This window comes from Hypanus sabinus, chromosome 15 (assembly GCF_030144855.1).
Source record: "Hypanus sabinus isolate sHypSab1 chromosome 15, sHypSab1.hap1, whole genome shotgun sequence".
Lineage (NCBI taxonomy): Eukaryota > Metazoa > Chordata > Chondrichthyes > Myliobatiformes > Dasyatidae > Hypanus > Hypanus sabinus.
In genome coordinates this window covers 77,748,387-77,774,477 of record NC_082720.1, presented here as the reverse complement: position 1 = coordinate 77,774,477, position 26,091 = coordinate 77,748,387, and the positions used below count along the sequence as shown (strand labels likewise).

The 26,091-nt window shown below is 41.9% G+C and overlaps 1 protein-coding gene across 5 annotated transcripts in view; it reads right to left on the bottom strand.

Moving 5' to 3' along the window:
• Nucleotides 1-26,091, bottom strand: part of LOC132405612 (protein Shroom1-like) — an 81,153-nt gene that overhangs the window by 24,007 nt on the left and 31,055 nt on the right. For 4 of the 5 annotated variants that reach the window (XM_059990555.1, XM_059990552.1, XM_059990556.1 and 1 more), the window contains exons 2-6: nt 18,430-20,949; nt 16,672-16,739; nt 14,159-14,839; nt 2,299-2,793; nt 686-815 (exon numbers count right to left, since the gene is read on the bottom strand). In XM_059990555.1, the coding sequence (XP_059846538.1) occupies nt 686-815; nt 2,299-2,793; nt 14,159-14,839; nt 16,672-16,739; nt 18,430-20,868 (3,813 nt within the window). In that variant the 5' untranslated portion in view covers nt 20,869-20,949. Of the gene's footprint in view, nt 1-685; nt 816-2,298; nt 2,794-14,158; nt 14,840-16,671; nt 16,740-18,429; nt 20,950-22,710; nt 22,878-26,091 lie in introns of those variants that run through there. The other variant, XM_059990553.1, reaches the window with a different exon arrangement.

Sequence of the window (26,091 nt, the reverse complement as noted above, 5' to 3'; positions counted from 1 at the left end):
TTCAGTCCTGTGTTTTCACCTGTATGTTGTCAGATTGTGCCAGTGAGTTTTCCTGAGTCTTTCCAGTATCTGAACTCTGTCTGTCCAAATATTGACTGCCTGTTTCCCGATTCTGGTTTTTGGATTTCTCCAGAACTTTTGATCTCTGCCTGAACTTTGACACTGACTTTGTTGTCTCTCTGGATTTGCTGCTCAAGAACAGTACTTGGTCTGCAATTGGGTCCCTGACAGTCTATCAATTTTAGTAATATTTTTCCTATAACCTGCCATCCAAAACGATATTCCAAGTATGGCCTCACTGATGTCCTGTATCTCTGGTACATTGTCTCTTCATCACTCATTTCTGGTTTATCAGCCTACATACATCTTTTGTACTTACAGTAACTCTCTGTTCTGTGGAGAGAAACTTAGAACCTACCAACTCAGAGTTAGGAGTACTACCAACAATTTAAACGACTGAATGCACTGTGGAAAATAGATCAGTAATTCATGTGGGACCCCAGCGTTGTCAATCGGCTACCTCTGATGATGGATCATTGAACTGCAAAATTAACTGTTTCTCTTCCTAGAAGCTGTCTAACCTCCTGATTGTTCCCAGCATTTCCTGTTATAACTGATGCACAGTATTTTGCCTTTAACTTGCTTCCAGAACGCTCTTCAAAGAGAATTGATGGGCACAACTCACCTTTTTTTCCGTGATATCACTTGCACAGTCCCCTCCTTTGTTGACATCTTGTCTCGGATTAATTTTGACTGGCACCTTAGTTTGAGTGGCCAATTCCGGCAGGGCTGGGAATTGTATATCTTGCTTTTCTCTAATGGGGAAACAGGAGAGAGAGAGAGTATGTTCCCAGCATTGCAGAATTTTACATCAACAGCACACAACAGATTGGCCTACAGCCCACCTATTTCCATCAATCTATTCTTGTAGGCCAAGTTCCATTTATGTAATGGAGCTTGCGCTATGACCTGCTGAAGTGCAGGAGAAAGAAAGGATGAGAGTAATGTGCTGATTGACATTGAGGGAGGGTAGGAGGAGCTGCTCAGCTGATTGTACAAACACAACTTATTAGGTTACCTTGCAAATGAGTTCCTTCTTTCCCACATTTTAAAGATGGAAGTTAGGATTGATTACAATTGTCACTCATCTGCTGCTTTGACATAATATGGTTTAACAACTCTCATAAGGCCTTCTCTCACAAAAGTGTTCTTTTCAGTCTGGTTTCTGAATATGAAGTTTTCTGAGAATTTTGGACACAAGTAATCCAACTGTTCTCTCTAAAAATATAAATCAATTGGCTGTGCCCTGGACATCAACAAGAGTCTGAATTTATTTATACATCATCTTCAGTGTGACAACAGGCCTCAAAATGCTGGAACATCAGCACTAAATCACTGTTTTATCTGTTAATATTATTGCTTTATTATTTTATATGGTGTGCATGGTAATGTATTGTGTTTTGCAGCTTGGTCCCCAGTGAATGTTGTTTCATTTAGCTGTACGGTTGAATGAACGTGAACTTGAACTTGGATATCACATCATTGAACTGGTCTGTCACCACACAATATTAACTGCCAGCTTCCTGACTTGATAAAGCAGCACGTAGTGAAGCCCAGCTGTTAGCAGTGATCAAATATTTTGCTGTTGCCACTGCTGACTGAGCTGCTCGCTGTCTTCATCAGGTCCCAAGCCTGGGAAAGAAAATTGAACCCATCGTGTAAGAATCACCAAGTTTCTTAGAGGGCTCCTTCTGGGGAAGATGGTTAGGGCACGCTGCTACATGCTCTTTATCTGACCCAAGAATGTTTCTGATGACAACTGATTCCAGATAACAAAGAAAAGCTGATGCCCCGATCTTTGATAGTGAACTACTCAGGAAAGTACTACGCTACAGCAAAACAGAAATTCTTTATAGGAAGTTCTCTCATGTTGACTTTATATCCATTCAGCCAAAAGTGACTTTCAAACTTTTGAAAAGAAGAGATTTGATAGCCTGTTCTCTTTACCTGCCACTCCTACCCCCCCCAGTATCAGAGAACTGCGTTGTAACAGCAAATTTTATGAGTTTATAGTTTTGCCTTATTCTCTTTGGTCCAAATGTACAGATCAATGCCAGTGGTGGGTCTGAAAGCTTTCCTTCAACTACAGTCCTGGTCTGTTCCGCTCATTCTGCCCTCTCTTAACTGGAGACCATCCACAATGCTGTTATGTGTCACAACTCATCCCAAACTCCATTCATCCGTCACCCTCGTGCCTCTGCAGCACCCCAGCAAAGACAGTGTGCTCAGTCTACTCACTTTAGTTTAAAATTTGTCTCTGCTGCCTGGCTGTACAGTTGCTCACTCCTCTGACAAGCCTCGAGCACCAATGCATCAGTCTGAAACAATACTTTCACAAGGTCCATTATGGTTTTCGTGGTGGGGTTGGGATCCAAGATATCTGCTAGTGACTGATCTTCATCGATAACCTCCTTAATCAGTTTCTCCATTCTTAGGTCATCAGGCGATTTTGTCTTCATTCTCGGTGGAACAGCGGTGTTTGTCTGATTTGCCGAAAGTTGCTCAGATGTTTCCTTTCCATTACTTTGATGGACTCCAGCCTTGGTGTTTTCAACTTTGACCTCACTCTTTGCAACATCTGCCATTGGGGCTGGCAAGGGCATCTCGACACTGCTCTTTGAACAAAGAGATAAAGAAACCAGGTCCGCAGTCCTATCCTTTCTGTGATGTTCCACGTCAACTTCTGAGTGATTCTTCTGAACAAATTTTATTGTTTTTAGTGAATTCTTTCCACTGAAAAATTTAAAAAAAAGATACCGTTAAACTTAAAAGATAAGTTAGCTTGGGAAAGATTACCAGATGTGAAAAGGAGGGTGAACTTCGAGATTATTTAGTGTCACTTCCAGTATACGAGTGTAAAGGAAAGTGAAACAATTGCTACTCCGAATCTTTTGTAGCACAAACATAAAACAATAAGATAAAGAACTCAATTATAAAAAAACATAATGAATACAAATACATAAGATAGTTTATACATACAGATTGATTGTGTGTCAATAAAGTGATGCTAGGCACAGGAGTGTCAGTATAAAAGACCAAGAGATCATAAGATATAGGAGTAGATTTCAGCCATTTGGCCTATCAAGTCTTCTCTGCCATTTCATCCTAACTGGTCCATTTTCCCTCTCAGCCCCAACCTCCTGCCTTTATCCCATATCTCTTCATGCCCTGCTCAATCAAGAATCTATCAAGCTCTGCCTTAAATACACATAAAGACTTGGCCACAATAGCTGCCTGTGGCAACGAATTCCACAGGTTTAGTAGTCTCAGGCTAAAGAAATTCCTCCTCACCTCTGTTCTGGAAGGTCACCCCTCTATTCTGAGACTCTGTCCTCTGGTCTTAGACATTCCCTTCATAGGAATCATCCTCTCCACATCCACTCTGTCAGGCCTTCACCATTCGATAGATTTCAATTCGGTCACCCCTCTTCCTTTGGAATTCCAGTGAATACAGGCCCAGAGCCATCAAATACCCTTCACATGACAAGTTGTTTAATCCTGGAATGATTTTCATGAACCTCCTTTGAACCCACTCTAGATTCAGCACATCCTTTCTAAGATAAGAGTCCAGGACTACTCACAATATTCCAAGTAAGGCCTCTCCAGTGCCATATAAATTCTCAACATTACACCCTTGCATTTATGTTCTAGTCCTCTTGAAGTGAATGCTAACATCATATTTGCATCCACACCACACACTCAACCTGCAAATTAACTTTTAGGGCATCCTGCACAAGGTCTCCCAAATCCCTTTGCACCTCAGTATTTTTTTGTATTTTCTCTATTTAAAAAATAGTCAACCCTTTCCTTTCTTATACCAGGGTGCATGGCCATACACTTCCTGACACTGTATTCCATCTGCCACTTCTTTGCTCATTATCCTAATTTGACTAAGTCCTTCTGTGGCCTCTCTATTTCTGCAAAACTACCTGCCCCTCCACCTATCTTTGTAGCGTCAGCAAACTTTGCAACAAAGCCAACATTTTCATCATCCAAATCAATCACATAAAATAAACTGAATTTGTCCCAACACAGATCACGGTGAACCATCACTACTCACCGGCAGCCAGCCTGAAAAGGCTCCCTTTATTCCCACCCTTTGCCTCCTGCCAACAGCCACAGATTTGTCCATGCTAGTATCTTTCCTATAATAGAATGGGATCATAACTTGTTCAGCAGCGTCATGTGTGGCACCTTGTCAAAGGCCTTCTGAAAATCCAAGTACACATCAACCAGTTCTCCTTTGCCTATCCTGCTTGTTATTTCTTCAAAGAATTCCAACAGACTTGTCCTCAAGATTTTCCCTTGAAGAAACCATGTTGACTATTTTATCATGTGCCTCCAAGTGTTTCCAATCATCCTTAACAATCGACTGCCAGCATCTTCCCAACCACTGAAGTGAGACTAACTGGCCTATAGGTTCCTTTCTACAGCCTCTCTCCATTCTTGAAGAAAAGAGTAACATTGGCAATTTTCCGGTCTTCTGGAACCATTGCAGAATCTAGTGATCCTTGAAAGATCATTACCAATGCCTCCACAATCTCTTCAGCCACTTCTTTCAGAACACTGGGGTGTACACCATCTGGTCCAGGTGACTTATCTACCTTCAGTTCTTTCAGCTTCCCAAGAACCTCTCTCTGGTAATGGTAAATTCACACACTTCATGACCCCTGACACGTGGAACTTTCACCATACTGCTAGTCTCTTCCACAGTGAAGATTGACACAAAGTACTTATTCAGTCCATTCGCCATTTCCTTGCCTCCCATTACTACCTCTCCAGCATCATTTTCCAGCAATCCAATATCCACTCTCACCTTTCTTTTACACTTTATGTATTGGAAGGAACTTCCGGTATCCTCTTTAATATTGCTGGTTAGCTTGCTTTTGTATTCCATGTTTATCTTCTTAATGACTTTTTAGTTACCTTCTGTTGGTTTTTAAAAGCTTCCCAATCCTCTAACTTTCCACTAATTTTTGCTCTATTCTATGCGCTCTCTTTGGCTTTTATGTTGGCTTCCCTTATTAGCCACAGTTGTGTCATCTTGCCTTTAGAAAAGTTCTTCCTCTTTGAGATGTATGAATCCTGTCACTTCTGAATTACTTCCAGAAATCCCAGCCATTGTTGCTCTGCTGTCATCCCTGCCAGTGTTCTTTTCCAATTAAGTCTGGCCAACTCCTCTCTCTGTAATGTCCTTCACTGTCACACTGATACATCTGACTTTAGCTTCTCCTTCTCAAATTTCAAAGTGAATTTAATCTTATTATGATCATTTTCTCCTAAGGGTTCTTTTACCTTAAGCTCTCTAATCAATTCTGCTTCATTGCACAACACCCAATCCAGAATAGCTGATCCGCTCTTGGCCCCTAAAAAGCTATCTCGTAGGCATTCTAGAAAATCTCCCCTTGGAATCCCGCACCAGTCAGATTTTCCCAATCTACCTGCATGTTGAACTCCCCCATGACTATTGTAACATTGCCCTTTGGCATGCATTTTCTACTTCCCATTGTAACTTGCAGGCCACATCATTACTTCTGTTTGGAGGTTTGTAAATAACTCCCAAGACATTTTTACCCTTGAAATTCCTTAGTTCTATCCAAAATGTTTCAACACCCTCCAACCCTATGTCACATCTTTCTAATGAACTAATTTTATTTTTCACCAGCAGAGCCAGACCATCCCCTCTGACTTCCTTTTAATACAATGTGGATCCTTGGACATTAAGCTCCCAGCCGTAGTCTACTTCAGCCATGATTCAGTGATGCCTACAACAGTGATGCTACAAGAATGTCGGCCTTGTTCTACTGTAAACATTCAAATATAATACCTCTAGTCCTGTATTCACCCTTTTCGATTTTGACCCCCGGTTATGTTGCAGTTCATCTTGTTGACTGCTATTTTGCTCCATCATCAGCCTCTCCTGGCTCGAGGCTCTGCTTTTAAAATCTTGAACAAAAGGTAGCTCTTTTATGCAATGCCTCTCGCTGACTGGTTGCTTCTCAACTCGGAGAATCTGCTGTGAATTTCTGCCTTTGAAATCTCCATTGCCACCCCAATTAAAAAGCAGCTATTTTTATGCCCCTCTGATGTGAATTGTCCAAAGAGGTGACTCTGACAGGAAATGATAAAGTAGTGGTGATGGGGTGGCTAAGTGGGTGGGGGTGTAGATCAGCCTTTCTGCTTGGGAAAAGTAACTGTTTTTGAATCTGGTGGTCCTGGCATGTAGCCTCCTCCGTGACAGGAATGGGACAAACAGTGCACAAAGCAGTCCTTCATGATGTTGCTGGCACCTCTCTGTATATAAGTCCTTAATGGCACGGTTGGTGCTAGTGATGCATCAGGCAGTTTTGACTACCCATGTAAAGCCTTCCTGTTGGTTTAGAAAGTTCCTCCTCTCTACCTGCAACTCTTAGCACCCAGTGCTGGCATCTCATCTTAGCTATAATCGAGAAGCAAGCTGAATATGCGCGGGAAGGGAACTTCACAAGAAAGTTCTTGCACTGCTCCTCTTGCTTCAACAGTCTACTGGAGAGACAGTTGACAGATCCTTGAGAAGGAGGTGTCTAGAAAACAAATATGAAATACACAGTAGTAATTCACATACCCAGGATGTCCCAAAGTGAGAAACAACCAAGCAATCTGGCCACTGTTCTGATCACAGGAAGCTTGCACACTCCAAGATCTAAGCTGCTCTGTTTTGCTGGACCAATGTCTCCCTTTTAGAAGCACTGGGGATCAGTAAATCCTCACCACCCCTCCCCTACCTCCTGCCTCATCTCCTCCCTTAATCTATTCATCATTAATTATTAATATGACATTGACCACCTGCTCTCCAATCTGCCCCTCCCCACCTTCTGAATATGCAGCGCTCAGCTCTCTGCACACCAGTTCAGATCTTGTTATCCTACCCACAGGCAATGGTGAACCAGCCACCAACTTGCAGCGGCCAAGTGTCGGCTCTCAGACTCATTCACATACCTTCCTTTGGATCATGATCCCATCAACCAACATTGCCTCATTGTCTCCCAAATTGTCATAGTCCCACCGTGCAATGCCTGCTTTAGCCTCCTACCCTATGCACATGTAGGACCATCTTGGATGACACCGATCTTTCCCTATCAAAGTTATTTCTTCTTATCTTCGGTCCATCCTCTGCTCCAGTCCCTTCCCACTGACACCTGTGACAACTTTGATGCCCTATACCATTATTGTAGTTTCAAAGTCCCATCTTCAGCATAGATGGTCGGTCCTTTATTGAGTCAATGGTCAAAGCTTATGACTCCTTCTCACACTGGTCTTTTAAATTCCTTGCTAATTCTGTATTCATGCTCCTTGTCACCTGATTTATATTAAGCAATCTCCACACAGATCTTTGTCTTAAACCTTTCTCCTCCCCACAGCTCCCTTCTAATCTCCTGTTTCTCAAGTAGTGTCGCTGACTTGAAATGTTATCAGATTTCTCATTCCACAGATGCTGCTAGACTATTGAGTTCTTCCAACATTTCTGTTGTGTCCTTAGGACAAGTGTCTCAGAAGCCATAAATATGTAGGGCAATAATAAACGACATCTGCAGCCAGCTGTTACAGAGGTCTAAATTAGATATCAAAGAAAAAGGGACAGAACATTTAAAACTGAGACGAAGCGTGGTTTCCTCTCTCTGAGATTAATGAATATTTTCTACCTCAGGGACCACAGTGCTGACTGTATTCAAGCTTGAGATAGGTAGACATAGAATAGAACAGTACCATACAGGCCCTTTGGCCCATGATGTTGTGCCAACTTTTTAACTTACTCCAGGATCAATCTAAAACTTCACTCTTACATATTCCTCCATTCTTCTTTCATCCATGTGACTATCCAGAAGTCTCTTAAGTATCTATCTGCTTCTGCCACAACCTCTGGCAGCGTGTTTTGTGTACCGACCACCCTCTGTTAAAAAAAAACTATATCTTAAATCCCAGAAACTTTCCTCCAATCACACTACAATGACGCCTTCTCATATTTGCCAATTCCTCTTGGGAAAATGTTTCTGGATGATCATTCTATGAATGCCTCTTATGCACCTCTATCAAGTAACCTTTTATGCTCCTTTGCCTGAAAAAAAAATCTTAGCTTTCTCAACCTTTCTTCATAAGACATGCTCTCTAATCCAAGAAGCATCATCATCAATCTCCTTTGCACTCTTTCTAAAACTTCCACATATGTTCTATAAATGAGGCGACCAGAACTGAACACAATACTTGAAGTGTGGTCTGCAACATTATAAAGTTTTATAGAGCTGCAACGTCATCTCATGGTTCTTGAAATCAGCCCCCCAACTAATGAAAGCCAAAATACCATATGCCTTACTTACCACCTTATCAACCAGTGCAGCAACTTTAAAAGCCCCAAACAATCCATCCAGGTGAGGCGACACTTCACCTGCGAGTCTCTTGAGGTCATATGCTGTGTTCAGTGCTCACAGTGTGGCCTCTTGTATATCGGTGGACCCGACATAGAATGGGAGACTGCTTCGCTGAGCATCTATGCTAAAATCTCCCAGTGGCCTCCCATTTTAATTCCACTTCCCATTCCCATATGTCCATCCATGGCCTCCTCCACTGTCAGAATAAGGCCACACTCAGGTTGGAGGAACAACACCTTGTTGGGTAGCCTCCAACCTGGAGGCATGAACGTCAATTTCTCAAACTTCCAGTAATGCCACTACACCCCCCCTTTCAACATTTCCCATTCCCTTGTTCCTCTCTCATGTTATCTGCCCACCCATCACCTCCCCCTGGTGCTATTCTCCCCTCTTTCTTCTTTCTTCCACAGCCTTAGGTCTCTTTCACCAATCAACTTCCTAGCTCTTTGCTTCATCCCCCACCCCCCCCCCCCAAGTTTCACCTTTTGCCTGGTGTTTCTCTCTCCCCTCTCCCCATCTATCAAATCTTCTCCTCAACTTTTTATCACCAGTCCTGCCAAAGGGTTTTGGCCCAAAACGTCGACGGTACTTATTTCCTATAGATGCTGCCTGGCCTGCTGGGTTCCTCCAACACTCTGAGTGTGTTGCTCAGAATTTCCAACATCTGCAGATTTTCTGTTGTTTGGAACTTTAAAAGAACGATGGATCTCAACATTGCTAAAAAGCCTGCCATTAACCCAATATTCTGCCTTCAAATTTAACTTTCTCAAGTGAATCACTTTACACTTTTCCCCATTAGAGCTCATCCGACACTTCACAACCTAGCTCTACGTCAAATCAATGTTCTGTAGTAACCTACAACAACCGTCTTTGCTACCCATAACTCCAGGAACTTTGTGTTAGCTGCGAATGTACACACTCACTCTTCCACTTCCTCATGCAAGTCACTTATAAATATCACAAAAAGTAGGTGTCCCAGAACAGATTCCTACAAAACACCACTTGTCATCAATCTCCTATCAACTCTGCCTTCTGAAACCATGCAGCCTAATTTACCTGGATCTCACGGCTCTTGACTTTCTGAATGAGCCAACCATAGGGAACCTTGTCAAATGCCATTCTAAAATCCATACACACCACATCCTCACCTTCATCATGGCCCCTCTCAATGGCGAATACTGAAGCAACAATTCATTAAGAACCTCCCCTACCTTCTCTGACTTTTCCTCTTCTATCCTTGATTAGTTCTACCCTCACTCTAATCAATCCTCCTGTTCTTCACGTACGTGTAGTCCACCTTAGGGTTTTCCTGAATCCTATTAATCAACTCCTTCTCATGTCCCCTTCTAGCTCTCCTAAGTCCCTTCTTAAGCTCCTTCCTGGCTACTTCAAGTGCCCTGTTTGATCCCTGCTTCCTAAACAAGTATGTTTCTTTCTTCCTCTTGACTAGATGTTCCACATCTCTTGTCAATCATGGTTCCTTCACCTTACCATCATTTCCCTGCCTTAACCGCACACACCATCGAGAACCCCATGCGAGTACTTAGGCCTAGATATAAAACACAGGAAGGTCAAGGCACTAGGGATCAAGCAGAAAAGTGGATGTCAAAGAACTCATTGAGTGGCAGGGCAGACTCAATAGTCGATATGACTTCTTCCTGCTCTGTTTCTGATGATCTCATAAAACCATCACATCGCACTGGAGAAGTAAACCACGCAGATTCAGCTGGTAAACAAACTCTCCTGTTAAATAAATCCCACGGGCTGATGGTCAAAGAAAGAAAGACAGCAGGATACACACAAAATAAAGTGAGCAGCACATGCAGTAATATAAAAGCAATAGGATTATATGTAATCCAAAACGCAACAGGGTGCAGTCTTCAATAAGACCAATAGGCTGCAGTCATGGATAAACCCCAGAGGACTTACTAATAATAATCACATCCATCTGGGTGTGATGTGAAACGAAACCATAATTTACATCATACACCTTAATGGTCACTGCTAATTAATTGGACGAAAAATGACCAAGTGCTTTTTAGATTAATTCTTTATATTGGTCTCTGTCTCCTATTCTTTTCTCTCATCCAAACCCAGTCTAAAAGAAGCATGATTAACAGAATCCTGCTGAGCTTAAAAGGATCATGGGAAGTGGAGTTCTGGTGAGTAAAATGGCAGGAAAAACAAGTCCCAGCAAGCTTAAATTAAGTTTAGAAAACAGGCCATTGGCGAGTTTAAACAGGTATTTAATTTAAACAAAGAGCTAGGGAATTGAAAATAGTTCCTTCAGTGTATATAAGATAGTAAATAATCATAAAATTTAAAGACTTTGATAGCACAATTTTCAGATCCATGGTCCAAAGCTTATTGTCAACTCTGAAGTCAAGACTACAGTTTGATATTTTCACAAGATTTCCCTGTATTTTTGTTAGTTTGGAGGAATCATGGTAGCCTAGTGGTTAGCATAATGCTTTACAGTACTGGCAACGAGGGTTCAATTCCTGTCGCTGCCCATACCTTCTCCCCGTGACTCCGTGGATTTCCTCCGGGTGCTCTGGTTTCCTCCCACAGTTCAAAGATCTACCAGCTGGTCATTGTAAATTGACCATGATTAGGCTGGAATTAAATTGGGGGATTGCTGAGTGGTGTGGCTTGAAGGACCTACTCCGCACTGCATCTCAATAAATAAATAAGTAGATTTTTTTTGTGTGTAGGAGAACGTCTTGCAGGCTATTGCATCCCTGACTGAAGACAAGCTATCCAGTTCAGCAAAGCTCTCCAGTTCTTGGTCATCAGCTTTGCAGGTTGGAACATTTCCAAGTACTTTTTAAATGCACTGAGGATTTCTGCCTCTCCGACCATTCCTAGCAGTAAATTCTTATTGTTGGGTGAGAAACATTCTCATCTCATCTTTATTCCTCTGCCATTTACTTTAAATCCAGGTCATTGCTGTCTGCTAATCTAGGTTCTTCCACTTTACTGAGACTAGCATTCTTATGATTTTTTATACCTCAATTAAATCTTCTCTGGTCCAAACAAAACAAGCACCATTTTACTAACTTTTTTCTACAATTCTGGCTACCTCCTCTTCTTGAGATTCTTGTATGTTATCTCATCCTGTCCATAAAGTGCTGATATAAACAGGCATTCCTAGGTCCCTAATTGAAATTTTATTTACCTGAAATGCTAACTATGTTCTTCTCCCCATTACCTGACTTGCTGAATATTTCCATATTTTCTATTTTTAAATCAGACACTAACGTCCCTTTAAAAAAATACATGCTGTCGTTTATTACCCCATAATTGTGAAATGATTAATACAGTCCCACAGAAACGTTCCCTTCGGAGAAAGCCTCATGTTAAGCTGACTGGTCTGTAATCTATTATTTTGGAGGCTAGACTAAGAATGGTCCACCGGTTCTCCAGGTTCAGTGATTTAGCTCAGGGCTAACAACTCTGATTGGTAAAACAAAACTGTTAAGGATCCTTCTACATATGAGAGTCCAAAGACAGAAAGAGATGTAGAACATTCATTGTTGTTGTATTTGGTACTGAATACCAAATACCAATGTCAGTTATCCTTTGGTTCTTACACTGTGCCTATGATAGTCAGGGCCTATCATTTTCTCTTCAAATTTCTGGACCTTTGGATCCATACAATTTGGGATTGACAACAAAATCACCTCTCATTACTTCCACTGGGGAGGAGATTCAGGAGCCTGGAGATCCACATCCTACAATTCAGAAACACCATTTTCCCTCTGCCATCAGATTTCTAAATGGTCCATGAACCGATGAACACTACCTCATTATTCCCATTTTCCCTGCACCATTTACTTATATTTGTAATTTATAGTTATTTTTGTGTCTGTGCACTTTACTGCTGTGACGTAACAATAAATTTCATGTCACATAAGTCAGTGATAATAAATATAATTCTAGTTCAAAGCAGCTAAATTTCTGAATATTTTTCTGACTATGTATCCCATTTTCTCACTATATATCCCATTTTTTTCTCCTTAACGACTACTCTCTCTTGCCTTCAGCTTGCACACATAGAATGCTTTTAAAGTTTCTCATTAACCTCTCTTTCGCTTCACTTACCATCTTAATGTACAAAACACATTTGAGATTCCGTCAATGTTCTTGCCATTGCATTTCTCATGCCCCCTTTTTGTTCCTTTTTTTTTTCCTATTCACTGCACCTGGACTTGTTATGATCCTTTGAGCTTTCTTTGATCGCTCTTTATCAAATTTGGTGGGTGGAGCCAAGGAGTTAACGGGGCCTAGCGGCGACTCCTTTGCTTGCATCTTCAGAAACAGTTCTTTTTCCATCTTTAATATCTCTTTTTTTCCCTTTCAGGGTTCTTTTCAAGACCCTGACCTGGAGTTACACACTGACTTTGGTTCTTTGCAGGAGTGGGACCTGCTCTCGGGGTCTCACGAATGGCCATTATTCAAGGTACCAAGGACACGGGTAGAAGATTAGCTCACCTTCAGAGTTCCGGGATTTCATGGCTCCGGAGACGGGCAGACTCGTGGTTGGTGTCTCTGTGGGGAATCGGTGTGCCGAGAGAGATGGAAGATCAAAAGCTGCAAGCTGGCTGCTGGCTGTTGCCCAGAGACCCCAGCTCTTTGGGCACAGAGCTTGAAAAAAGCAACTCAATGGAGTTTTAACATCGTAAATCAGTGAGTTGTTTGTGTGTCTCCGCTCTCGCTGTGAAATGGGGACACCTCTTTTTCCCTCATTAGGGAGAGAGAGAGAGCCTGTGGTCTGTCGAATACCGGGTGAACGAGTAGTCTTTGGGGTACTACAAGTCTGTGTCTTTATCGATGCTTTGCTGCATGTTTGAGTGCTCAGTGAGGGGGCACCAATACGTTTTTGTTGGTGGGGGAGAGGGATTGGTGCTTGCTGCTGCTTATGCGTGGGAGGGGTGGGGGGAGCTGGGGGGGGGGCTTTGAGGTTCGAGCATTCAACTGTCGTTCATTCTTTGGGGCACTCCTCTGTTTTCATGAATTGGTTGCGAAGAGAAAGCATTTCAGGATGTATATTGTATACATTTCTCTGACATTAAATGTACCTTTGAAACTTATATTCACCCCCATAGAGTATAGTAGCATATTGGTTAGTGCCACAATCTACAGTACCAACAATCACCGAATTGGATTTAATTCACTTTGCTGTCTGTTTGAAATTTCCTGCAGGTGCTCCAGTTTCCTCCCAAATCCCAAAGATATACAAGTTAGGGTTACGAAGTTATGGGCATGCTATGTTGGCTCAAGAAGCACGGCGACTCTTACAAAGTGCCGTCAGCACATCCCCGGAATGCATTGGTCACCGACACAAAATTTCATTTCACTGTATCTTTTGGTGATCCGATGTACATGTGACAACTAAAACTAATCATTCTATACAATCCATACAGGAGATCCTTCTGCTTTGTGAAAATACCTGGTTTGAAATTTGACCATCTCCTTCTGGTCTGTTTTTCCTAAATACTTTAGCTTAATAAAACTGGTCATTCTAACAATAAGATGGAATGTTCTAACCCTGTTACAAGATGTTTGAATTTTACAAATGGCTATTGCTGTTTATGTGTTAATTATATATTAGAACATTTAAAAAAATTACAAAACTATGTTTACAGGAAGAATAATTATTTACTTTGAGTTAAAAAAAAGTGTTGCTTTACCTTGTCATCAGTTCAGTTACTCCAGTTTCCGTATTTGCTGCTGTTTCTCGTGACGATTCAAATACAGTGTTTGAATACTGTTGTAAGGGGTTGTATTGTATATGAATGTTTTCAGAGGCTAAGCAAAGATCTGAGCCACTGCTTACTGATTTCACTGAGGGATCCTCAAAATACACATCATCTTCCTGGCCAGATGGGGAGGAAAGGGGATCAGTCCATGCTTGTGACTTTCTGAGCGGCGAGTGTGGAGTGGGAGATAGTGGATGCAGTGATTCCACACTGTATGATAATGAACGAGGCTTGGTCATGTCGGAACGTCTCTCATACACAACTGTAGATTCATCTTGGCTGGTTTGTGAACTAATGATGTGCCTTCTCAATTTACTCCAGTTTTGTTTGGTAGAAGGTAACTCTGGCAGAGGTAGAGGTGCTCTTTTCAACTCCGACACTGCACGGTCCTCTTTAGTCGATTCCCCATTAGCGGCCGAGCACCAGAGCTGGTCTGTACTCCTGCTCAGGCATGTGGCGGGTTTGCCACTGGCTGATTCTGGCTCATCCAATGACATTCCTCTCTGTCGTTCAAACCTGCTTTTGGTGAGCGCCACATTCGCAAGTTTGTTTTCACAATGTCTCCGAGTTGCGCTTACTTCAGTTACAGACTTGATTCTGGCAGTGCTGGGCCTGGCAACAAAATACATTTCAAATTGATATCCAAAAACAGATTGAGAAGACGCAAATCATAACATTGAGAAGACTCAAATAAAACAGATTAGAATTACCTATGCACACCTTCCTTATAAATCTACAGTTGAAGCACTTTGATTAATATTCTCAAAAATGGCTGGAATAAATGACAAACCTTTGGCTATTCCCTCCATTTCCCCAGGATCCCCCCTATCACAGCACCCAGAACAAGGCACAGAACTCAACCTGCAGTGAATCCCAAAGGCTGCATACCTACAGCATCAAAAAAATACATTTTCATCTAGAAATTCTCAAATGCTTTTCAACTGATGGGGTTATAAGAAAAATAGTTCGAAGCTGAATTTGAAATGGAGCTCTTCAAAATATTTTTAAAAATTCTCACCAGAAATGAGGTCTAATGGTGCATCAAGATGACGGGCTCCCTCACTTCAGAAAGAACCTGGAACTGCACGCAGTTCCTTCTTTTATAATGAGCCAAGTTATAGCAGTGGCGCGAACCCAGAACAAGTCACTAAGTCACAAGAGAGATCATTGCTGGATCTCTGCTGCTTCAGTCATCACGTTAATGAGTTATAATTTTTCTTGTTTATTCAGTAGGGATTTTTTCGCAGCATGGTTATTTTACAATGATAATTATGGCTGCTTATTCAGATGGTCTGTGGTAAATAAATTCCCAATATATTGCTTGAATTTCAGTCCCGTTCTAAACACATGGAAATGTCGCTTCCATTTAAAAAGTTGCAATGAGTCAATGAGACATGAGGGGGAGAAAGAGGCAATGGGGAGGGTAGGTTGGGAAATTACTAACTCTGCTCTTCTCTCCGTAATAGCTGTCTGATCACTTGACCATTTCCCACATTTTTCATCTTCAATAATCTAATTAACAAACTCATCTGCGTTAGGAAATGTTGTAAAACCACATCAAAACAAAGAGTTAAAGTATGTTCCTTCAACGTCTTTCCCTTCCCAGGAACTGAACAGGATGGCTGGAATGGCTGGGGTGGAAAGCAATTTGGAGATGACAGTAAACATAAGAGATTCTCCAGATGCTGGACATCTTAAGCAACACACACACACACACACACACACACACACACACACACACACACACACACACACACACACACACACACACACACACACACACACACACACACACACACACACACACACACACACACACACACATACGCACTCACACAAAATGCTGGAGGAACTTAGCAAGTCAGGCAGTACCTAAGGAGGGGAATAAATAGTTGACCTTTCAGGGTCTCAGTCTGAAACACCAACTGTTTATATTCTTAGATGCTGCCTGACTTGCTGAGTTCCTCCAGTATTTTTTTGTGCGTTGGTAATGATCTTAGCATTTACCTGCTTACTGCCTTCTGCAGGCAAACTCTGAAGATAGACAGTGGTCTCCTTCACAACATGTCTGCAGTAGTTCTTGTCATTTGCATTGGGACAGTGGAGGTAAAGTACACATATCAGTCTCAGAACTTGCAATAACCCACAACAGGAATAAGGGCCCTGTGGAAGTCCTCTAAAGGAAAAGACATGCAATTTATTTTTGCATCCCTAATCTTCTGGCTGCCCTTTCCCTATTGCAATAGCAGCACGTATCATTTTATTCCCATCCTCGGAGGGGTTGCTTCCCACGTGACAACGTTATTCGGGGTGGAAGCAGAGGTCTGATCATGATGGCTTTGCTATGGTGAGGGGAAGAGTTCAATCTCCTTCATTTCGGCAACAATGTTGAACCTTAAGTTCTGGACACTGAAATTTTAAGGTATGGTTTTTTTTTTGCTCACCTGGAAGGGCTGTTGCTGTTATCAATTTGCCTTAACGATTCCATATCCAATTTAGGATCTAGCTCATTCTGCAACAGAAAAATCCTTCTAAAATCATCTCGAGCTCTCAATAAATTTTAAAAGATGTTCATTAAATACATATAGAATCAGGATCAGGCCATGATGTAAGAACCATGCATTCCTGAATTACAGAAGAGGCTATCTGGCCCATCGATTCATGCCAGCTCACAGAGCAATCCATTCTAGTTTTCCCTGGAACCTGTTCTCATCACGTTCCCACCAATTCCTCCCAGGCACTATCCCTCGCCTTAATCTTACAGATCTTGAGCAATACACACGAAATACTGAAGGAATGTCTTGGCCTGAAATGTCGACTGTTTACTTCTCTCCACGGATGCTGGCTGACTTGCTAAGTTTCTTCAACATTCCATGTATGTTGTTCTACTGAAAAAAAAATGTGAACACCCCTCACAGATAGCACTGGCAACCACGACTGAACCAAGGTTTCTGCTGCTTTGCTCGCTTCACCGCTCCATTGCTTATATTTCATCAAGGACAAAGAAACATTGAAGTAGAAAGTATGAGAAACTGAGAAACAGCTTCATCAAATGTTATAAAATCATGAGGGGCATAGATAAGGTGGACAGCCATCGTCTTTCCCCCAGGGCTGGGGAGTCCAAAACCAGAGGGCACAGATGGAAGATAAGGGAGCGATTTAAAAGATGCCTGACAGATGATTTACTTTACCCAGACTGTTGTGAGCATTTTGAATGAGCTGCCAGAGGAAACAGTCAAGACAGGTACAATTGAACACTTAAGAGGCATGTGGACAGGTACATAGAGGAGAGGGGCTTGGAGGGTTATGTGCTAAATGCAGGTAACTGGGACTAGCAGGGAGGATGCTGAGGGAGCATGGACCAACGCTGTATTACTCTCTGACACTAGGAAAGGAAATGTAGCAACTAGCAAGAAGGTTGAATAATTTGCTTTACTTCTTTAGGAAACAGAAGATCTGATAGAGGTAATTAAAACTCTGAATACTTTGGAGACGACAGATGTGGAGAGAATGCTTCTATTTGCATGAGAATCCAAAGCTTGTGGTCAGAAATGCAAGGTAGCTCCAAATCAACTGGAAAGGCAAATAAGGTAAAAAAAACATATTTGGAGTAGTTACAAGATAGAACAAGTAATTTGATTTGCAAAAGGTAATTCAAGGCATGCAGGAGAGAAAAGGGATGTAATAGATAGAATCAAGATAGAAAGGCCAGCATAAGCACCAATGCATTATTAATTCATATTGAATACAGACCATATTGTGGTTGAAAAATAAAAGACAATGCAAAATTTTCTCTGCAAGGGAAAGAACTTCATCCTCCTTACCAGGTTAACACAGAACTTGAGAGACAAAACTTTAGAATCTAGCAATTCCTTTTTGTTTACTTACAGAAGGTTCTCAAAGTTTAAGAGTCCTTTAATACACATGGAAATTGCTGAAAGTTTTTAAAAAAAATTTACATGTTATGTAAGATTCTTTTTGCATTTGTTTTATAATCCTTAAATTATCCTGCAAGTTCCTACAGTTCTCATAATCCATTTCTGTGCTTCCATTTCTCATTCTTATTCTAATAATAAATGCCCAGTAATTCTTTGGAAACCACCTGCGCTAGTGTAGCAATCACATCTATTAGCCCACAGTAGACTTTCATAGACAAATGGGTATGCCTTATTGCAGTTAACTATTCTATTTTAGGTACATACCTGCTGAGGCAATGGGAATGACTTTGACCGTGCTCGTCTACCAAAATGAACAAAGTCTAGCTGGTCCAGCAGATTGCCAGTGGAGGCAAGTTTTTCAGATACATTGCAGGTAGTTGTCCATTTTGGAAAGCTTTGTAGCTCAACTGACTGGCTTAAGAGATGATTGTGAGATCTAGTACTGCAGACAGACAAGATTTCAGAGGAATTATCCCAATTTCTCTTGGCTGAATTATGTTGGGACATATTTGATCCTTGGATGGGTTTGCAACTGGAATATTGACAGCAGTTGCTCTCCAAAAGCCTCTTGTGCTGGACAGGCTTTGAAAACTGCCACTGATCACTAACTAATTTTGTGGCACTGGGTTTAAGACTTCTCCTGCGGCCAAAGTAGTTGACCAACGCTTCGTGTTGAGTCTGCTTTAAATTCACCTGTGAAGATTTTCCTGATTCAAAGAGTTGTCTCCTTGAAGTCACAATGCCATTGTTGCCCTGCACATCAGGGAACCCGAGAGATTTTGCCTGTTCCCACTTCCTTGAATTACTCTCTACACCTAACTGATTTATTTTTTCAGGTTCTGAAGAATACATTTTCTTCATCTGTAAAGTCAGCTTTTTTCTGTTCCCTGTTCGGGTGGCTGGGTGCTGAGGATCCAGAGGTTTGACTCTCAGGTTCTCATGCAACCTTTGAGATGGTGGAGATGCGGCTGTTGGGTCACCAGGAGCATCAGTCAATGAGCCTGTTTGGAAATGTGTAATGCCTGGCCTGCCGGTGGGCTTTTGTTTGGCTCGGTTTGGCCAGCTAAGCTGGAGGTCTCTACGCTTGAAGGAAGTCTCCTTCAGAACCTTCGACTGTGCATGCTTTACTTGGTTTCTATAAGTAGTTTTAGAAGAGCTGATCAGTGAGCTGGAGGTGTCCGGAGATTCTTCATTCAATTGGTTGAGGTCAATGGGGTCAATAAGCTGAGAGGAACTTTTACATTTTCGAAGCTGAGTGATTTTATTCTCAAGTGTCCTGCACAGACCTTGGTTCCCTCCGTACTGTCCTGGCAGGACGTTTTGGCCTCCGGAGAGCTGGGATTTTTGTTTTGCACTCAGTAGTGAGCCTCTCCCAGCATTTGTGGTCTTGGAGGCAAGGTGATGCAACATTGGGGTATTTTCAGCAGTGATTGGATTGTGGCTGCTTGACTCGTTCCCTGGCTCTGCGCAATTGACCACTTCCAATCGACGTCCTACACTGCCAGTACTGTTTCTCATTTGCCTCTGACTATACTGCCCTCCTACTGGAACAGATACTGTCGTGGCAAGATGTGATTTTGGGATGTGAGAATATTCGGTAAATCCACAGAAGCTCTGGCCATTATAACCACCATTATTCAGACCAGGCACCTGATGCGATAATTGTCTGGTACTTGCCACACTCAAGGATCTTTCTCTACTTTTGTATCCTTGAACAACGTGGAATTTATAATCTACCTCATGGTTTTGTCCTTTTGTGTCCTCAGGATTCATTGCACGGGAAGAGCCTGGAAACACCTTGGCAGGCCTTGAGTCCCCTGTAGACGTTTGTGGGTATGTGGTGGTGAAGTGCAAATTTGGTGCTGTTTCTTGGCTGCGTGCGTTCACGCAAGTTACTTGAGATGGTAGCTCAGGATGGCAAGGACTAGCAAGTACGGGTTTCTGTTTGTGTGCCAGTGGGATGCAGTGGTTTAGTTTCAGTGATTCCACACAGCTGGATGTGATACCAGAAGATGAGTTAGTTATGTTGCTCAGAGGTGCCTTCTCAATCCTTTTGGGAGAGAAATTTCCAGCACCTTCAACAGTTTGACTATCTTTCTCTGGTACAAAACCAGTATCCTTAAACGAAGGGTTGAAAAAGGCAGTCTGGGAATAGGCTTGTTCAAAATTAGAGAGCTGTCTCTCCAAGGGCAGGCTTGATGTCTCTTGATGATTATTTTCTAGAGCCATCCTTGGTGTCCTGTTCTCAGTTGATCTCTGAAGCATATCTTGTGGGCTCAGTCCATGACGGGTATGGTAATAGGCCAAACTATCGTGTTGTCGAATGGCAAGGAAACTGTCATCACGAGGTGGTGGGAGAGGAGGTGCTGAACTATTACACTCTCTGCCATGACCATTGCTGTTATCGTTCTCTGGGGATAGGACAGATTTCTCTTCATTGCCCTTAACAGCAGCATTACAGACTACAGGCATTGGTTTTGTGCCAGTCCATTGCAGGTTGTCTGAATCAGAGCCCTGCGAGACCATCCCTGTCTGCCTGGGCATGTGGCCGCAGTGTACAAGAGACACGTTTTCCGGAGCGCTGGAAGAAGTTGAGAATGAGCCGTACCCAGAGTCGTCTTTACCATAATGATGACTGAATTGCTTCATGTAACCTGTGTGCCTTGCAGCATTGGCAGCTCCTGTCTGATTCAACCTGTCCATGCCTCAGCTGTCGTTCCATGGTCGGATCTTCATCTTCATCAAGTAAGGCATCGAAGAGCCATCTTCTTGTCTCGGATGTTTCTGAAAGCAGATTTATTATAGTTAACACAAAGAAAGGAATTGTGCACTTTGTTATAATGATAGAAAATTCAAAATACTTTCAATGTTATCATGTATGTAAATGCACCAATTAATTTTACATAAAGCAAGACTCTAAATGCAGCAAATGAAACTAATGACTGATTAATCTGTCTGCTGCTAGTGCTATTAGTTGACCGAGGTATGGAGGAAAGGACAAAAACAGAACCTTTGAATAGTTCTATCAGTCTGAACAAAGAGAGAGAGATAGAGAGAGATATTTTAAATATAATTTGTAGGATCGTATCATGCACCTGTCAAATAAATGAAGTAATGGAATGGCTAAGTTAGGGCATGAAATAGGATTACACCCGTACCTTTCTGACTCAGTGGTAATAATAATGGTCAATCTGATACTTATGTCAGCAGCTGGAAGTCATTTATACATATGCTGTACTGAGAAATTTAACATTATGAGATGCTAATATTTCTGGCAATGGTTCCCTTTATATGTAGCTTTAGAAATCAAATGGTCCAAGGGAGAGTTGCTCAACAGAATGTGGGTTTTTCCCCAAACGCAAGAATCAGAATTAGGAGCAGACCTCACAGACACTGTCGCCACCTCTGCCATATGCTCGTGCATTTCAAATCCAGTTTCCTGCCTGATTCTCAATCTCCGATGCGTTTAGTTTGATTAGGGACATGAAATGGTAACAGACCCTTACAGCTCACCGAGTCCTAGCTGCCCAATTGTACCACTCAACCTACAAACTCGTACACATTCACAGTGTGGGAGGAAACCAGAGCATCCGGAGGAAACCTACGCAGTCACAGGGAGAACGTACTACTAACTTCTTACAGACAGGTGGTGCTGTAATAGCATTGCACTAATTGCTATGCTACCATGCCGCCTGCTTGGTGTCAAATATTTTTCACTTTTAGCCTTAAGTACACATTTTTAAAATTAATTTTTTATGCGTTTCTACAAAACAACTACAAACAAAAAACCCAACAACAAAATGAAGGTTAATACAGTGCAACATAAATGTATCAAATATATAATTCATAACAATAAAGAAACAGCACCCAAAATAAAATCATATAAAGTTAGTATCCTCCCCACCCTCCCACTACAAACTCCAGGCCAACCGTTACAATATGTAAAAAAAAAATTAATCGGAGCATTCAACCCCACAGAGCTGTAAATATATATATATATATATATATATATATACAAATAATGGCTACTACCAAAACTATAATGTAATTCCCATCATAAAGAAACCATAAGACTTTCAGGAAAAGAAAGCTGAAAGTTAGGGATTATGGTACAGAAAAATAGAATAAACTTAATCTAAAGAGGAGTTATGAAAATATTCGAGAAAAGGTCCCTACACCTTATGAAATTTTATGTCCGAATTGAGAAGTGAAGGTCTAAACAGGACATAATATCATTGAGCATGAGTGGGTGGGGCAACATCTCTCCATCTGAGGAGAACTAAACACTTCTTTTTCTCATCACCCACTGTATTTTAGATTATGGAATTCCAAAGACATACACCCGACCCAAATAATTTTTCTCAAAAACAAACTGCACAAAATATTGCAAATCAGGTCTCACTGCAGCCTGTTCAATCTCAATAAAACCTTTCTTTTGTGCTCCACCCTTTTGGTACACTACTTACCTTCCTAATTGCTTGCTGAGCAAGAGTGTGTACTTCCTGTGCCCCACAACCTGATTACCAAGCTTTCGTGGCTCCTTACCATTTAAAATGTGTTCTCCTTTCCCAGAGCGTAACCTCACATCTATCCACGCATTACTTCATGTCACCTCTTGCCTTGCTCCACCTCTTCTGCAGAAACACTGCCTCCTCACAATTCTTTTTCCAGCTTGCTTTGTAACAACAGCAAACATCTACCTTGAAGTTGGACATCCGGGATCTCTGTTGTACATTTAGAGCTAATGACTAATCAGACATCGATAAAAGTCAACAAATTGGGTCATCCATACCCAAGAATTGTTCTCTGATTTACTCTCCTTTTAATGAATGTTAAAAACTAACCCGTGTATTTCACAACCACTACCACTTGCTGGACAGTCACCAGCAATGGCAATGGCACTTTGACCCATGGGAAATAAGTCATTGCTGTTGTGGGATCCTTAGTACAGAGGAGGTCAAAGGTCAGTGTGGAAAACTGAGCAAGATGAGAAGTTATTTTCAGAAGGTATCTGCAGACATTTTTAACACCTCCCTGCTTCAATCTCACTATTTTCCCAAAACCCAAGAAAAACAAGATAACATGCCTTAATGACTTCCATCCTGCGGCCCCGACATCCTCCGTCATGAAGTGTTTTGGCCTGCTTCCCAGACAACCACAACCCACTGCACTTCACCTACTGCCAAAACAAATCTCTCCTTGGCCCTACTCATATCTGAGTTCAAAATTAATTTATTACTGAAATACTTATACATGGTCATATACAACCCTAAATTTAATCTTATTTATGATTGAGCATGGAATAGGCCCTTCCGGTCCTTTGAGCTGTGCCGCCCAGCCATCACAGAAGAATTTACAATGACCAATTAACCTACTAACCAGTACACCTTTGGAATGTGGGCTGAAACTGGAGGACTTGGAGAAAACCCATATGTGGGGAAGGCAAACAGATTCCTTACAGGTAATGTTGGAATTGAACTCCAGCCTCTGGCACCCCAAGTTGTAATAGGGTTGTGCCACCCACAATGCTACCAGGCTTTTTCCCAATGAGGTTGGGTGAGACTAGAATTAGGGGTCATAGGCCAAAGGAAAAAAGTGAACTACTTGAGGGGAACATGAGGGGGAACTTCACTCAGAGGATGGTGAGAGTGTGGAATGAGTTGTCAGGGAAAATTTTGGATGTGGGCTTGATTACAACATTTAAGAGAAAGTCCACAGATGGGAGGGGTATGGACGACTATGGTCCAAATGTTGACTGATGGGACATAAGAACATAAGAAATAGGAGCAGGAGTAGGCCATCTGGCCCATCGAGCCTGCCCTGCCATTCAGTAAGATCATGGCTGATCTGTCCATAAACTCAGCGCCATCTACCTGCCTTTTCCCCATAACCCTTAATTTCCCTACTATGTTTAAATCTATCTAACTGTATCTTAAATATATTTAGTGAAAAAGCCTCAACTGCTTCCATGGGCAGAGAATTCCACAGATTCACCACTCTCCAGGAAAAACGGTTTCTCCTCATCTCCATCCTAAATCTTCTCCCCTGAATCTTGAGGCTATGTCCTCTTGTTCTAGCCTCACCTACCGATGGAAACAACTTTCCTACTTCTATCTTATCTATCCCTTTCAAAATTTTGTATGTTTCTATAAGATCCCCTCTCATTCTTCTGAACGTCCAGAGAATATAGTCCCAGGTGACTCAATCTCTCCTCATAAGTTAACCCCTTCATCTCTGGAATCAACCTGGTGAACCTCCTCTGCACTGCCTCCAAAGCCAGTATATCCCTCCTCAAGTATGGAGACCAGAACTGCACACAGTACTCCAGGTGTGGCCTCACCAGTACCCTGTACAGTTGCAGCATAACCTCCCTGCTCTTGAATTTAATCCCTCTAGCAATGAAGGCCAACATTCCGTTTGCCTTCTTAGTAACCTGTGGAACCTGCAAGCCAACTTTTTGCAATTCATGCACAAGCACTCCCAAGTCCTTCTACATGACAGCATGCTGCGATCTTTCACCATTTAAATAATAATCTGCTCTTCTATTATTCCTTCCAAAGTGGATGATCTCGCATTTACCAGCATTGTATTCCATCTGCCAGTCCTTGGCCCACTCACTTAACCTATCTATATCCCTCTGCAGACTCTCCACATCCTCTTACAATTTGCTTTTCCACTCAGTTTAGTGTCATCAGCAAATTTTGCTACACTACACTCAGTCCCCTCTTCCAGATCATCAATGTAAATGGTGAACAGCTGCAGGCCCAGCACCAACCCCTGCGACACCCCACTCACCACTGACTGCCAACCGGAGAAACACCCATTTATACCAACCCTCTGCCTTCTATTGGCTAACAAATCCACTATCCATGCCAATACACTTCCTCCGACTCCGTGCATCCGTATCTTATTTATAACTCTCTTGTGAGGCACTGAGCAGAGTAACGATTCATCACGAGCGGGATCGGTTGAAAGTCCTGTTTCTGTGCTGTGGAGCTCCATGACTCTAAATCAAGGCTAAGATAAAACTTTCCATATTCAGATGATGATATTCAAAAAGGAGGCCATTGGAAGCTATACGAGTTGGATATACTTGTTCACCTCTTAGGCTAGAAGGTGATAGGAGGCTAGGTGGGTGGGAACGGTAAAGGTCTAGAGAACAAGGAATCAGATGGGAGAGGGGACTATAGGAGACAGAGAAGGAGGAAGGACACCGGGGGGGGGGGGGGGTAATAGGCAGCTGAGGAGAAGAGGTAAGAGTCTAGATGAGGGGATAGAAGAAGAGACGGGGAGGGGAAACAAAAAAGAAAAAAAGAGGAAAAAAGTGATGGATGATGACAGGAATCTATAAATCAATTACTCAAAGAATTTGGCTGCAATGGTTCAGTAAATAAATTACACTGTTAGCTGGAATGTCAGGTTGACTTAAGGAGTGTCTCCTTTTCAAGAAGACACAAGTGGAATGCTTACTGTTATTGACAAGTTGTAAATAATTAGTACAGTGATCGCATTTGTGAGCAATGTAATGAATGATTTATGTTGGGTCAGACTGTTTAATTTTAATTGACATTTTCTTTCCAGTTGAACAATCAATTGGCTGCTTGTATTTTAAGTAGCCTTTATATACATAACAATTCAATACGCCTCTTGTGGCTCTGCAAAGCAAAATCCAAGAAGCTTTGTATTGCATGAAGTGGATAAGTGTTTTTCTCATTGGTTAATTTGCTATGATACTATTAAAGAAATATTTTCCAATAGGCTGTCTTTATCCATAGAATTTTCTTATATTTTGGGTATAAAAGAGGCTATTTTATGCCAGACACCATCTTTAGATCCTCTCTTCAAATAATAAGACCCTCTGTTCCTATTCTATTTGTTCTATCAACTCTTAATAAAATGATCCTGGAAAAACACATTTTATGCCAC